The sequence below is a fragment of the Gouania willdenowi genome, chromosome 21 (genome assembly GCF_900634775.1).
Source record: "Gouania willdenowi chromosome 21, fGouWil2.1, whole genome shotgun sequence".
Taxonomy (NCBI): domain Eukaryota; kingdom Metazoa; phylum Chordata; class Actinopteri; order Blenniiformes; family Gobiesocidae; genus Gouania; species Gouania willdenowi.
In genome coordinates, this window is record NC_041064.1 from 14,521,375 (window position 1) to 14,536,830 (window position 15,456).

The 15,456-nt window shown below is 35.2% G+C and overlaps 3 protein-coding genes across 9 annotated transcripts in view; 1 reads left to right on the top strand and 2 right to left on the bottom strand.

Annotated features, from left to right (window-relative positions):
- Positions 1-262: 262 nt before the first annotated feature.
- Positions 263-2,807, bottom strand: cldn10l2 (claudin 10-like 2). Its single transcript, XM_028435186.1, has 5 exons — positions 2,486-2,807; positions 1,420-1,581; positions 1,236-1,323; positions 1,048-1,155; positions 263-967 (listed from the first exon to the last, which is right to left on the bottom strand). The coding sequence occupies exons 1-5, from the start codon at positions 2,715-2,717 to the stop codon at positions 772-774; spliced, it is 786 nt and encodes a 261-aa protein (XP_028290987.1). The 5' UTR covers positions 2,718-2,807; the 3' UTR covers positions 263-771.
- A 705-nt stretch (positions 2,808-3,512) lies between these two features.
- Positions 3,513-10,016, bottom strand: LOC114455249 (claudin-10-like). Of its 3 annotated transcripts, XM_028436358.1 has the most exons (6): positions 5,845-5,885; positions 5,524-5,758; positions 4,726-4,887; positions 4,572-4,653; positions 4,373-4,477; positions 3,513-4,286 (listed from the first exon to the last, which is right to left on the bottom strand). In XM_028436358.1, exons 2-6 carry the CDS (start codon positions 5,741-5,743, stop codon positions 4,130-4,132), a joined length of 726 nt encoding a protein of 241 aa, XP_028292159.1. In that variant the 5' UTR covers positions 5,744-5,758; positions 5,845-5,885; the 3' UTR covers positions 3,513-4,129. The 3 variants fall into 3 exon arrangements, with proteins under 3 accessions (XP_028292159.1, XP_028292160.1, XP_028292161.1); XM_028436359.1 differs by lacking the exons at positions 5,524-5,758; positions 5,845-5,885 and adding an exon at positions 9,611-10,016; XM_028436360.1 differs by having other exon boundaries at positions 5,557-5,880.
- A 4,411-nt stretch (positions 10,017-14,427) lies between these two features.
- The window catches only part of abcc4 (ATP binding cassette subfamily C member 4 (PEL blood group)), a 45,123-nt gene continuing 44,094 nt past the window's right edge, over positions 14,428-15,456 (top strand). For 4 of the 5 annotated variants that reach the window (XR_003672639.1, XM_028435651.1, XM_028435653.1 and 1 more), the window contains exons 1-2: positions 14,428-14,516; positions 14,620-14,726. Coding sequence is in view for 4 of the 5 variants with exons in the window: in XM_028435651.1 (XP_028291452.1) it covers positions 14,511-14,516; positions 14,620-14,726 (113 nt within the window). In the remaining variant the exon portion in view is untranslated. Of the gene's footprint in view, positions 14,517-14,606; positions 14,727-15,456 lie in introns of all 5 variants that reach the window. The other variant, XM_028435652.1, reaches the window with a different exon arrangement.

Below are 15,456 nucleotides of genomic sequence, written 5' to 3' on the forward strand. Positions count from 1 at the left end.
TCGGTCAAACGAACAAGTTGTTTCTTTAGTTTCTTTGTGCAGTCGACAAGCATCAAAAGCCAACATTGTGGACAATTACTGTATGTCTAAAGCCTTGTGACGACTTAACATGTTACACCATTAAAAGGTAGAGAAGGTTTTTATTGTGTTCTTTTTATTCAACACACGTCAATAATCCACATATTTCAGCTGAACTGGTCATTTCTTAGACAGACTGATTGAATCAAGGCGAAACATTTAATATATATGTAAACACAAGCTGGCATGTTTTAATTTAATCTATAACCTACTTGACAAAAAAAAAAGACATGATAACATAGTTAAATTGTTACATTTTGAATATTAGTTTATTCATCAGATTTAAACTATAGTATTGGGTGTGTCCATGAGTTTCCAATTCATTGACTCATCATGTGACTATTCGGTATATGTACTGTATCAGGCTATATTATTATTATTATTATTATTATTATTATTATTATTATTATTATTATTTACTTATTATTATGCGATGGACTGGTGCCCTGTCCAGGGTGTACCCCCGCCTAACAAAAATGGATGGATACTTATTATTATTGTTATTTGTTTTTCACTGTTATTGCCAAATGCACTAATTTTGAGTACTTTATTGACTTTTAAGTGTGACTATTTCATTTTTATTGATTATTGGCAGCTATTCACAGAAAAATCATGTACCAGTAATTATGAAGATATACTACACCATATCCCTATTGATTCTAATGATGACATCAACCTTAAACTGTACCTGAACTACACAAAGGCATCTCTATCTGAGAGTTTTGTCGGTGTTGTCTGAGAGAGTTTTGAGATCTTGGAGCTGTTGTTTCGTCCTGAGCCATAATAAGATTCATACTGGCCCGAGGGTCTGTAGTATCCAGTGTACAACGTCCTTCCTCTGGAGTAGGGGGCCATGTATGTTTTTCCACCATAAACCTCCACCGCTTTACTGTAAGAACAACAAAGCAAAGTCCGTTATATGGTGTGACCTCAGGAGACACATATAGGGTGAGAAAGTGCTTTAAATACCTTTGAGGGCATATTACTCTCCAGACCGTTACAGCATAAAGCACAGCCCCCAAATAGATTAGAAACGTTCCCACCAGTCCCAGAAAAATGGGCGGTCCCAAGTCATACCTGGAATAAATTAAAGTGCATGCACACTTTAATGATAATAGCAAAATAGTTATGTAATAGACTAGAGTTAAAAACATTACCGAAGGACTCCTGGTCCAATATTGGGAGCAAAGGCAGTTCTGGCCACCCTGTTGATGTATACGCAGTAGCCGGCAAGATCCGATATTCCTGCGTGAACAAGTTTCAGAGATACTAAACGAGGGCAAAACATTTTGGTCGTTTGCAAAGCAAATGCACCTGTTCTTCTGACGTTCATATACTCACCACCACAAACATGAAACACTGCTCCAGCAAACACCATTTTATCTTTGCTTTCGACAGCTCCACCGATGTAAGTACACTCCATGCCGACAAAGCACAACACTACAGCGAAGAAGCCCAATGTTAACCCACACATCAGTAAACCCCTCACGACCTGGACATAATCTGTGAGATACAATAGTTCAGGAATGAATGGAGAGAAAGAGAAAGAGACAGAATCAATAGTCAATCTATTAAAAGTCCAAAGTTTCTTCCACAGTATACACTTTCTAAAACCGTATTTGAAAAACAAAAAGCAAATTCTTCAAATAAATTTGATAAAGTTGAATGCAACGTATTTGGACTGGGGTGTCAATTACATTTTTCAATTACAACTTCGTCTTCAGAGTAACCAATGTTGAATAACAATTACATTACGATTACGTTGACCGATATTTTCATTATGTTTCCCCTGAAATTCAATTCTAATTACATTCTCAATGAGTAAAGTTTAATTGCAATTAATGAATTAAACCAAACACCATAAAACATAACCTTTCTCTTGTGTTAGCCTTCTGTTAGCACCTCTTAAATTAGCTGTAAAATACACTAAAAATACAATCTATCATCCATTTTGTTAGGCTTCCTAAACAATGAAAATATCGATATTAGTATTTTACCACTAGATTTCAATTCTTTTTAAATGGTAAAATGATCCTGAAGAGAGTGACAGGTAGTGGGAAAAGTTGATATGAAACATATTTTAATAACTGTTGAATTCAAATGTGTAAGCCATAGAACTGTAATGGTTCAGGTTTGAGTTTAAATAAATTATAATTTCCATGACAATTCCAATTCAATTTATAATATATAGTATAATAGCAACAGATTTTTTCCAATTCCAGTTGTAATTCTAATCACATTTTAATGTATTTAATGACCAATTACACAATTACAATCAACCCCAACCCTGGTGTATAGTTTATTAGTCAGAATTGATATATCCTCAAGCTCTTTTTAACAGGATATGGGCTTTCTGATTCAGTCGAGGCTTCGTTCAAACATTACTGATGAAATAAAAGCTACATACAGGCAACACTCCACAGCACGGGGAAATCTCTGCAGTTGGTGACAGCCGTTGAATCAGTAAAACAGTCCTTCCACAGGTTGGACCAGTACCAAGCCACCTTGATGATATAAGAGCCTCCTTGTCCTCCAATCTGGCTGATCCTCCAGTAGTCCATTGCCATAGTGCACAATATGAAGAACCATCCCAGTGAGGAGATTAAAAAACCAAAGACTTGGATAAGACGCTTCCTCATTGTTGGATTTTGAACTACAAATGGTGTCCAGTAATAAAACCCATTTAACTCCAGTTAAGTGTGAAGCAGGAAGATGTGGATGATTGTGCGTCTGTGACACACCTGTAATGTTGATGTTGGCTCTGTACCACCATTTGAAATGTTTACTATAAACCTCCTGGAGTGTGCCTGTTTTTGTGACTTCATCCCATCATAGAAACATTCTTATGTTTTATTTACATTTTTAACACTGAATTGTGCAGTAAACGTGTGCATTTGAGGGAAATGTACATAAAGCACAATAAAAACTTTTTATTTATTTTACCTACATCCAAGCCCTTTGAAAATAAACAGTCATGCATCATAATCTGAAACCAGAGGTGTAAAGAGTATTGATTTATCCTACTCAAGTCAAAGTACTGTTACTTGATTGAAATTGTACTCAAGTACAAGTAAAAGTAAATCATACATAAAAAACTCAAGTACAAGTAAAAAGTAGCTCAATACTACTACTCAAAGTATACAAAATTTACTAGTTACTTTCACCCCCACCCTTTATTTTTGGTAATAAATCTTGCCACGGTTCCCTCGTATAAAGTAAACATCTCATGTAGAAACTTAAAAAGGAAGAGACGAAATCTTGCACCATTGGAACTTAATTTATTTTCCACAAAGGCATCTGTATAAAATTAAAGGTTTGTCAAAATGTACAATTCTTTTTTAAATGAAAATAACACCAATTAATTACTTTTAAAATAAAAATCTATCAGGCTCTAATTATGATGTGATGCATTTGATTGCTGCCTGTCTGGTCATTTCATTTTCGTAGTTTCCATTAATCTTTTTAAAAGAAAAAAACAATAATTTACTCAGTAACGGTTGCGTGTAGAAATATAATGAATTACTTTACTTCTTTTGAAGCATACTCAAGCACACATAAAATGATTTAGAAATATACTTGAAAAAGTACAAGTACCCATAAAAGCAACTCAACTACAGTAACGTGAGTACTTGTAATCTTTACTTTCACCTCTGTCCACATCCCACCATTTTTCCCTTTACTCTTTTTCACCTTTAATTTTGCATATAAAAACAACGATTTAATCATAATGTCAAATGTTGAACGAGATAAGAACTAAACAACAGCTTTAATGTCATTACAGCATGCAAAGGCTCTAAAGCTACGTGCAAGAAAATAAATAAAATTACTAATATGTTATTTAATAATATGAATTGTACAATCATCTATATTTTTAGTCCAGAGCAATAATGTGCATCTTAAAATAGATAGCATATAAAATGCTTATACCATAATGTAAAAGCTTTGAACCTACATGTACATCTATAAAAACGTAAATACAATCAACATGCAAATCCATCATTGATATTCTTTCTTTTCATGCTTATAGTACAGTGTTTAATATTCAAGTTAATCATACATATGCATTCTTATCAAAGTGTTGAATCCTGGAGGAGTTGCTGTAATCCGGGGGCGGTCTCTGGTTTACGGACAGAGCCCGATCTCTTGTGTTGGTGGAAATTTGAGAATGTAAAGCAGCACCTTTGTAAATATATTTCACCTGACTGTGGCTGGGAAGCAAATGGACAAGACATTATTATTTGTTTTAAGGCAGGAAGGTTAAACGTGAAATGGAGAATTGTAGACTTGCACTAACCTTTTGCCATATGTGCTTGATATTGAGAAGCAGAGTATGCTTCCACCGATAATACAGAGGACAGAACCAGCCCATCCGATAAATAGAGCAGCTCCTAATTCATACCTTGAAACATGGAACATAAACATGATGATAATATTTCTATGGTGTATGTGATCATTCAGGTAAAAAAAAGGCGAATGGTAAATGTTTCTCTCACTTTTGCGCCACGTATAGTGGATCAAAGAACTCTGATGTGATCCGATGTGCATAGAGAGAGCACGCTGACAGTGCACAGAGGCCTGTGACATTTAGAAAATGTAACTTTAGTTCCATGAAAAAGAGTGCTATAAGTCTGTTTACACTGTACTTACCACTGAGGATAAAATTCCCTCCGGCAAAACATGCAATCCTGGCTTTGTTTTTATCGCTCCCACCAATTTTGGTGCATTTCATACCGACAAGGGCAAAAATAGAGCCGAAAAACCCCAAACACACAGCTGATATCATCAGTCCTCTACAAGCTTGGATGTAACCTGAAAGCAGAAAAACAGAAATTATGGCTTGTGCGATCAAAGGCCAATCTTTTGCTATGCTTTTGTGTTTTGTAATTTAATTTAGTAATTTAAGTAAAAGAGATTAATTTGTTGTAAATTGCGCTATACAAATAAGGTTGAATTGAAAAAATTGAATTCATTTCACATGCACTTTCTGCTATGAGTGCAAAGTCAATGAATTATGGACCCTGTAACCAACCTACATCTAGAGCAAGAATAACATTTAGTCAGAAGTAACCAGGATGACTTTTTGATTTTGGGTGGTTTAGTTGACTGTGTTAAGATAAAACAAACAAACCACCAAGTTCATCTCAGAAGTTCACCCATAAAAACCACTCAGGCAAAATTCAAACCGCTGTAAGTTACCTATAAATCTCTTCAACTGGTATGAAGCATCAAGAACAAAGCCTAAACACATTGGAAAGTAACTTACACATTTAAAATTGCACTTGCCACCAACAGTTTGAAGAGAAAAGTTGTTCCAATTTCTAAAGAACCAGCCTTTAACCTTACAATATATCTTTAGACACAATCAAAAGCTCAAAACGACCTTTGAAGGTCACAAAAGAGTTACAGTCAAGTTCAATTGTCTGAGAAGAACCATAAAGAGCTGACCAGCCAGTGCCAACATTGACGGAAAGTCTTTACAGTTGGAGACTCCTGTTGAATCAGTGACACAGGTTTTCCACAGGTTAGACCAGTAGGTAGCCGTTGTAATGACGGTTCCATCAAGAGAGGACACTTTCCAGTAGTCCGTCGGCAAGGTGGAGGACACCAGCACCCACCCAGAGGTAGACAATACGAAGCCAATAATCTCCTGAAGCATGCCGCTCATACTGAACGGGCAAATCTTTAAAAAGCATACACACACCTAATGTGTTAGTCCCAAATCCAAATAATAGATTTTTTGTCTTTTTTTCTTTTTGTGGATGAGACCTGTTAAAAATGTAGCTAGTCCTTCCACGAATAGGTTCAATGGATGGTCAGTGATTGATAGTTAATGTGTTGTAGAGCGTTATATTCTGAGAGGAGGAGTTTGGCCTTAAACACCAAGAAGTAACCAATGGTCTACAAGGGTATTTTCCTTTCCTTTGCATAGTAAATGTTACAGTGTTTCACAGTCTGGATGAAGTTTGCCTTAAAGTTATAAAAAATGAAAGGTTCGTTACATTACAATGGCTTAGCTTAGCCAATAACACACACACACAGTCACAAAGCCTCCCCAAGAAGACCAGGGCCACAACATTCTGCTGTCAAGCATTATTATACAGAATACTTTTGTAGTTGTTGTTCATTAAAAAAGTGAAGGATATTCATGCCAAGACAAATTAAGAGATTTTATGACAGTAATCAATCAAGCTGTGAGGTGTTGACAAAATTGCCAGAGTTCACTCTCATCTTACGATTAATATGCAACAGAAATGCGCCAACAGCAGGACGCAGATGACATATTAACAATTAGTCAGTCACTCGAAACTCAGTTTTGAAACGTGTGCGTTAAAAGGATGAACCGGTAAGAGTACAGGATGTGACTAAGGTTTTAATACTTGATAACTAAAACAAATTCATTTGGCAAACGTACAATTAAATTCCAACTCATGATTGCAGTCTGTAGGTGAAAGTTTATTTAGACAAACATGCTCTTAATAGATTAAATAGAGAATGACCAATACATATACACACACTGGTCAACACACATACAGTAAATCAGTAATAATTAAGGTTCACAAACAACAAAAAACTCTTTGTGGAGTGGGAATAAGTTTCACAGGAAATGACTTTCGCAAATGAAATACATCAGTTCTGTGTAGCACAAAATAACTTTTAATGGAAATACGTGAACCACAGGAAAAGAAATTAGGGAATTGTGCTGGCAAGCGTGAAACAATACATTAATTTACAGTACGTGACAGCTTCACAATCTCTCGTGAGAGAGATGCGTAGATCGTTACATTCGTTCATTACAAGGTTTCAAACAGTCTTAAACAACACTTTAGCCTCGAGGGAATAAATCAAATATAAATGAATCAGTGGTTTAAAATAGACAGTGGCTATCCGTACGGTTGCCGTATCAATATACCGACATTCTGTCTGTACGCAGTGCCCCTATTTGGCCAGTTTAGCTCACGCGATAGGTCAGTCATTGGCCAGTTTAGGTCGCGTGACTAAGATTAAACCTTACCCTAACCCTAACCCAGGGGTCTATAACCTTTACTCTACAAGGAGCCATTTTGCCTGGATTAAAGTCCTCCCAGAGCCGAAAAAATACCCTCTCAAATGAAGACAATACAGTGCATTAAATTCTATACAGTTAAAATTATATAGAATAATGTCTGATTTCATTTGATTTGATTTATATTGGTATTATAAATGGCAACTTAAAAACAGTTTAAAATAAAATAAATAAAATTTACATCAAGAAATAAAACAGTATCTTGTATCGTCAAATTCGTACACATCTCAGTTTATATGAACACAATGTTATATAAAGAAGACTTTTTTTTAGTTAATGTATTTGAAAGGCTACAAAAAGTACACATGATCATGTGATCAACACATGCTAATTGCTCATTTCTTGCCACACATAAAGCATGCATATTTAACCTGCACATTGGCGGTTAAATGAATCTGTTCCCACACAATTAAAATCTCTATTTTCTTCCAGAATAGTGTTTTTGTTGGTTTAGTTATCTTACCAGGGATTTAAAACTTAAGGTTAGCCACAGGTGCAGGAAAGCTGATGATCTGTAGATGTTGCAGGAGGTGAAGTAGGAAGGTGCTGAGTCATTGCGCAATGTGATTTATTTTAGTTAAACAAATGGTTATATCTTGATTTTATTTGTCATTAATCATTAATAGCCTCTGTAAAAAAATAACTATTTATTTCAATAGTTTTTTTTAAATCTATAGGGAACCATTGCAAAAGAGTCAAAGACCCACATTAGGCACCAGAGCCGCAGGTTGCAGACCCCTGCCCTAACCCTAAAAATTGTTGCAATTTTGGATGGTAACCTAACCCTAACCTTAAACCTAACGCTAAACCAAACCATAACCCTAAGACGCTACGTACTTGTACTTTGTTAACCGTACCAATAGCACCGGGGGTTGTCTGTATGGCAACCGTACAAATAGACACTTTCTTTAAAATACTAAACAAGGGTCCGTAATTCAACATCACTTCCAGTACGTTCTAAGCGTCCTTAGCAACTCCATCGCAACAGGATAAAGCAGGAAAAATGTACGTCTAAACCAATAAACTACGGATCGTATACATGAACTGAATGGATACTACGATAGTTAAGGGTTAATTTCTCACGAGAAATGTTATCAAAATGACGCTAAAACAACAAGCTCTCTTAATATATAGCAATTTCCAGTGAAAATGTAACGAAAGTCCGCCATGTTTTTCCTTTCTCAAACGGGATGACGAGGTGCTCATGTGACCTGACGTACTATGCCCCATAGAAAACACAGATCAAATGATGCATAGTATTTCTACGCCATCAGAGGCGTATGCGTAGGATGTCTATGCATAGTGCAGTGGACAAGCGTAGCTATTCTACGCTTTGGAGTGGGACTGGGTTGGAATACAACACGATCAAACAATAATGTAATCAGTCCAAATGCCAATCCCTATTTTTTATTTAAATCAATTGTATATAATGTAAAATAGTAAACAATTAACACGTCTTGATTCTACTTAATGAGGGAAATAAGACAAATGTAAGTGAAAAAAGTAACAAAACAGCAGCAAGAAGAAAGAAGAAAGTTATCAGAACCTGTGTTGCCAGGTTGGGTATAGAGAGTTTCAGTTATATTTTGTATATGTTTGTAGATGCCTGGACAACATTTTAAAAACTAACAATACTTGTTGCATTACAAGTATTCCATGCAGGAAACTAAAGTGCAATTACCATAACTCCCCTCACCCTTTGGACCTTTCACAACAAAAACGAAATATAACATGAATTGAAGATTTTGAACAAAAGCAACCATAGATACAATGAGAAAGTATTTTCTTCTGATAAGCAAATATGTAATTCATTTCCACATTCAAAGTCAGCGCTTTAATTGCTTGTTTTACACAAATCACTGCCTCACTCTTTACCTTGAAACCAACTCAGTTTGACATTTCCAGCTCACAATTACACATTGGCCACAGTTAACACATCAGCCATCACCTCTGACTGAATATTATCAAACACTGTGACTATTCATTGAGCATTTGGAGGATTACCCTTTTAAAAGACGTCCCAGCTGATTAATTGAGTTTTTAAAATTAATAATAATAACAGTAAAAGGTAGCAGCTGTGATTTGGTTTTGAGTAAATTGTGTTTTTTGTGACGAAGAGAGAAAAAAGGAGAACAGATAACAGAAGTTACAGGCTTTTCACAACCGGTTTTAGATACAGCTACAATGTAAAAAAATATATACTTTTTTAGGCAGAAACAAATGAATACACTCTCATCTAATAGGACTCGTGCTGACAGTTTAAATTCAATTTGCATGGAGTGCTATTACTAATAATTATTTGCTTTAAGACTTTATCTGATACATATATTGTATGTTGTGCTTCATTTGCTGATCACGCTTGAGGTTTGAACACTTTCACTCACAGAAAACTTAAATCTAAACACGGTAGAAATGATAAATATCAAGTTTAATTTACAATCTGCATATCTAACGACCTTTTCCACTTACCGTCCAGGTTAAGGATTGTATGATGTGGTCTGCAGTGAAGCGCTCCAAGGGCATTCCCAGCACAGTTGTTCCACAGTCCCTGGAGCACCCAGGTTGCTGTAATCACGGAAGATGCCCGGCTCGTTGCCTTCCATTCGTTGGATACCGTGGCACCAATGATGGCACCAAGGCCGATCAAGCCACTGAAAAAAGCCAGCATTTGCCACCCTGACATTTGGCGCTGCTAGCTTTGTATTTTTCTTTAGTTTCTTTCTTATAAGAAAAGAGGAAGAAATAGTCCCCAGGCAAGAATATTACACAATGGACATGTGTTTCACTGAGATAATTAACAGACAGGACATCAGTGGATCTGGTGGAAAAGGATGGACATCGGAGCTTGAAACAGTCAGAAGGTATGAGGTGGCAGTTAGATATTACATTTTGAAAATGACTATGGGAAATACTTCCTGAGCTGACATTTGTCTACAAATAATACAAAGTATCATATTAACATAAAAATAATAAAGAATTAATGAGTAAGCCTCAAAACACGAGGCAAGGTGACAAAGTCCAGTTACTGGTTCAACTATTGCAGCTCAGTGTTTTTAACAAATTACTGTCTAATGATTACCTTCTCTCATATACGCATGGATGTTTTTTTTTTTTTTTTTTTATTGTCCTGATTTTATTCAATCTAAAACAAAAAATAGATAAAGAAGAATTCACTGACTTTAAACACAAATACAGACTTAATCATGCAGATTAACCTGTTAAAAAACAATTAAGGTAAGCAGATGAAGCCATGCAGAATGTGTTTAAATGTTAAAAAGTTACAGAATTACAACTAAGGAAAAACTACTTTGAATAAAATCGGAAGGGAATTTATCTCATCCACCCATTTTCTGACCCTCTTGCTCGTTCTTTTAGGGTCACAGAAGGAATTTATCCATTTATTCCAAATCATTTTTACCTACTTGTTAATCTCAAGGCATCACAGCCATTTTAAGAGTAAAGTTTGCACGTTCTCCAAGTGCTTGCATTGCTTTTTTCAAACTTTTTCCAACTTTAGTCTTTCAGCCATTGCTGCTCGCTAAGGTAATGCTAGGTCGATGCTATGCTAATACTAGGTTAATGGTAAGCTAATGCTGGGTTAATGCTCATTCTAGGGTAATGCTATTGCTATGATAATGGTACTGCCAATTCTGGACTAATGCTAGCTAATGCTAATACTAGGCTAATGCTAATGCTAGCTTGTGCTTATGCTAGTTAATGCAAGGCTAATGGTAATGATAGGCTAATGTTAATGCTAGGCTAATGCTAAATTAAGCTAATGCTTTTTTTAATTAAGCTAATGCTAATTCTAAAATTAAGCTAATGCTAATTCAGTGTTCGACTTGCATTTTAGTTGTGAAATGCAAATATTATAGTTAATGATGATTTAATGAGGAGTGAGTGGCTCATTATGACCCTAACCACTAGGAATGGAATGTTGGGAGGCTTTTAGTGCTTATGTTTATGTTTTTTTTTAACTAGCTTTTATTTTGGAAGTCTTATTTTTATTTTTATTTTTTTATGCTGCACCTAATGGCATTCAAACAGTTTAGACAGAAATTTAGAGAAAGGGTTGGAAAAGCATCCAACACAGCTGTTCACAGGACAGACCATAAAAAAGCATTAGTTTGCACCTTTTATCATTAAAAAATCACACTACTGACTCGTCACCATAGATACGGCTCTGCTTGCTGCTAATACTGTGAAACAACTGATAATAAATTTGAATTTCAAATAAATTAGTTAAAATAGAGGTGCAAGGTGGTGTAGCAGTTAAAATTCATAACTCATAATTATGATTTTACTATGGAGAATCATAAATATGAGTTAGTAAATTCATAATTATGAGATAGAAAACCAGGCTTATTTATTTTTTTTTATTTATTTATTTATTTATTCAGTTCATTTCCGACATGGTTGCATTCACAGAAATTCATTTGACATTCAGAGCAAAATCACATCATTGTTTTTTTTTTTTTTTTTTTTTTTTTTTTTTCATGCCGGAAAGGGCGACGGAAAAAAGCATTATGCTTATCTAGATCCGTCCCCTAATTTGAACACAGATAATTTTACATCCAACCTCGTTTCTTCCCTTTTTTTTTTTTTTTTTTTTTTTTTTTTTTTTTTTTTTTGTGATGTGTTCTCGTCTGCAGTCATTGTTCCTGTTGTTACTCCTCATCACAGTCTTTTTCCCCCGTATTTCCACGAGCTTTCTTTTCCAGTCGTTGTTTACGTTCCTCCAACTCTCCAAACGTGAAGTTCTTCTTCTCTCTGAGAACCTTCGTATCCTCTGAGAGTCGCCTCAGCTTACGATCCATCAGAAAGGCACATGCACAGACACATACCCCCATCATCAGCAGGCCAAAGATCATGACTCCTAGCAGATAGATGTCCTCCACATCCTCCACTTTCAGCTGGGAGAGACAGAGCATCTGGCTTCTCCCTCGTGCGTCCACGACATATCCACTTGGGTATGTGTCCTTTGGACACGGTATTTCGTGCTGAAGCAATTGCCTCGTTGAGAAGATTTTGTCAATGGTGCTCAATGACCAGTTGATGAGTTCCATGTCGTTGCTGTAGAGTTCAATGGAGAGTTGACTTGAGATCTGTATGTGTGTAAAAATGTCCTCCTCGTTTCGTTCTTAAATTGTTTCAGATTATCTGACTGTTGTGTCTCTTTGTCAAGGCTGTTCCAGAGGTTCATGGCTCTATACACAGTACTATGTTTGCCAACATTTGATATGATCCTGTTTGGTCTAAACACATTATTATGTCTGAATTCGTAGGGATTTTGATTGTAAGTGAAACGTTTTTGGATTTGATGTGGTAATTTTTCTGATGAAGCCCTAAATGCATGTATTTGTGTGTTATAGTGTATTATTTCTTGCAGTTTTAGGTATTTTGACTTCTCAAATAAATCGTTTGTGTGTGTGTTGTGTGGTACTTTATGTAAAATTCTTATAGCTTTTTTTTGTTGTTTAAATAGTGGTTCAAGATACGTTTTGTAGTTATTACCCCATATTTCGGAGCAGTAATTTAGGTGCGATGCTATGAGTGAAGAATATATTGTTTTAAGTGATTTGGTATGTAGGATTTGTTGAAGTTTCCATAGGATGTAACTGCTTTTGGCCACTTTGTTTTTAACTATTTGTATATGTTTTTTCCAGGTCAGCTTGTCGTCCATCCACACTCCAAGTACCCTATATTCTTTTACTTGTTCTATTATTTCCTTGTTTAGTTTCAGTCTTATATCTCCTGTTTTTTTTCTCTTTCCAAAGTTAATGAATTTTGTTTTACTGACGTTTAGGGATAGTTTATTTACATCTAACCATGTTTGAATTTTTAATAGTTCTTCATTTGTTGACTCTATTAAAGTGTTAATTTCTTTGCCTGAGCATAGAATGGTTGTGTCATCTGCAAACAATGTTAGTTTTAGGCAATTGGTGACTTTGAAAATGTCGTTTATGTATAGAATGAACAGTTTTGGCCCCAAAATTGAACCCTGAGGAACACCACACTGTATGGTTTGGCATTTTGATGTGTGTTCTTCAAAGTCAACATATTGTCTTCTATTTGTCATATAGCTTTTAATCCATTTTAAGGCGTTACGCTTTATTCCGTAATTTTGAAGTTTTTCTTCTAGAATATCATGATTAATTGTGTCAAAGGCTTTTTTTAGGTCCAGAAAAATTCCAAATACAAACAGTTTTTTTTCTAATGCTTCTCTTATATTCTCCGTGATGTCAATTATAGCCATTGCTGTTGAACGTCCTTTTCTAAATCCATATTGTCCTTCATGTAGTATATTATTGTCTTCTATAAATTTGTCGAGTCTGTTCATGAACAGTTTTTCCAGAATTTTTGACAGTTGTGGTAATATTGATATAGGTCGATAATTAGTGAAATTACATTTTTCTCCACCCTTGTAAATCGGTCTGATTTTTGCAATTTTCATTTTTTCTGGGAATACCCCATTCTTGAATGATAGATTACTTATATATGTTAGTGGCGGGGTTATTTCAGCTGTTATGGTTTTTATTAGACTCATAGTTAGATTATTAACGTCTCTGGATTTTTTTGAAGTACTGGTAGTGATTATTCTGTCCACCTCTGCAATGTCTTTCTTCTCATTGTCAAAATGGTTCCATTTAAGTGTTGGGTGTTTATTTATCTCTTTCTCTATGTCTTTTCCAGTATTAATGAAAAAACTGTTGAGTTCTTGTGCTATTATGTTTTTATTGTGTTCTTTTACATTGTTTATTATAAAATGATCTGCATTTTTTTCTTTGCATTTGCGCATGGTTATGTTATTTATTATTTCCCACAATTTTTTGTTTTTGTTTTTATTCTCTTTTAATTGTTTTTCATAATATTCCCTTTTTTTTTCTCTAAGTAAATTATTAACTTTGTTTCTGTATTTTTTATAACGTATTTCTGCTTTTAATGTTTTTTCTGTTATATATTTTTTATATAGTATGTTTTTCTTTTTGCATACGTTGGCGGTAAAACCAAAGTGTAGACGAGCTGACGGTCCGTTGGGTCAAATACTGTGTCCGTTCGTAAGCCCAATAGTGTAAACACATAAAGTAAACGAAAACTTGAGGAAAAAAGTCACAATTATGAGATAGAAAGTCATAATTATGAGAAAGAAAGTCATAAATATGAGAACTTATGCAACTTTACCATTGAACAAAACGCAACGCTGTCTAAAAATAAACGCTTGTTGACATTGAGACTGCTAGGGGCAGTGATTGACACCAGTGGCAGCCAATCGCTGCTGAGTGGGCGTGGTCTAGCGGTGTCCCTCTCACTTTCCATCCAAAGTGAGACGCGCTCGTGGTGTCAACGTGCTGAGGTCATCCTGACCTGAATGTCGGTAGGTGAAACACTGACAGTCCGTTACAGAAGTTGCCAGCGTTGCTCTGTCAGTGTTCCTTCTTGTGTGGTTGTTTTTTTTTAAAAACAGTGTATCAATGTAGAAAGTGGTCAGACTGCGGGAAGTGTCGGGGGGCATGGAGGCTGAGCAGAGGGAGGCGAAGGATAATCCGTCAGTGTCAGCTAATCTGCTCTCCAAGATTTTCTTCTGGTAAGAACCAGCGGCCTCTCACTCACAGCTTTGGCTGACATTCATTGAATGGAGAGCTCTCCGAGGTGACACTTAGTTCCTGGAGGTGAAAGGTGTTGCTGCAGAGCATCTATATGCTTCACCCTGGTTTTAGTCAAACTACATATTAGTGAGGAGTTCTACAGAATGTAACAATTTTAAAAAGAGAAAAATTGTGCTAGTAAAGTAATAAAAATATCTTTAACTTTGGTTTGTATTGAAGCCCGACTAATATGAGTTTTAGGGCCGAATCAATGACAAAATGACAATACCAATTAAAAAATGTATATCCAATTTAATGTGTGACACCCAAAATATGATTTAAGACAAAACACACCAAAATTAAAATAGGAACTTTAAGGGCTGTGCAGTAAAACTATTGATAAATAAGCAAAGGCAAATTTGTGGAAACTGCAAAGGATTAAAAACTATTTTATCCTTGGCATTTAAAGTGCATTTATTTTGCTAATTGATTCTTTATTCCTTGGATACACTATTATGGCACAGTTTTATTTATTTATTTATTTTTTATTATTTTTACTGTATTGTCTTTATGTGAAGTAATGTGTGTTGCAATGTTTTTTTGCATCAGTAAAATATATATGAATTAAAGCAGATTTTATTTTCATTTATTCAAATATTGAATTACAATAAAACATCATGACCTGCAGTGTTTGTAGAAAAATGTAAACCACAAAAGTTAAATCTAGAT

What these genes read in the sequence shown, in the direction of transcription:
- cldn10l2 (XM_028435186.1), bottom strand. Translation starts at nt 2,717, where the DNA reads ATGAGGAAGCGTCTTATCCAAGTCTTTGGTTTTTTAATCTCCTCACTG. An exon ending in CGTGCTGTGGAGTGTTGCCT is followed by an intron (nt 1,582 to 2,485) that starts GTATGTAGCTTT and finishes TGTATCTCACAG; the next exon opens with ATTATGTCCAGGTCGTGAGG. An exon ending in ATTGGACCAGGAGTCCTTCG is followed by an intron (nt 1,156 to 1,235) that starts GTAATGTTTTTA and finishes AATTTATTCCAG; the next exon opens with GTATGACTTGGGACCGCCCA.
- LOC114455249 (XM_028436358.1), bottom strand. Translation starts at nt 5,743, where the DNA reads ATGAGCGGCATGCTTCAGGAGATTATTGGCTTCGTATTGTCTACCTCT. An exon ending in GTCAATGTTGGCACTGGCTG is followed by an intron (nt 4,888 to 5,523) that starts GTCAGCTCTTTA and finishes TTCTGCTTTCAG; the next exon opens with GTTACATCCAAGCTTGTAGA. An exon ending in TCAAGCACATATGGCAAAAG is followed by an intron (nt 4,287 to 4,372) that starts GTTAGTGCAAGT and finishes TTTGCTTCCCAG; the next exon opens with CCACAGTCAGGTGAAATATA.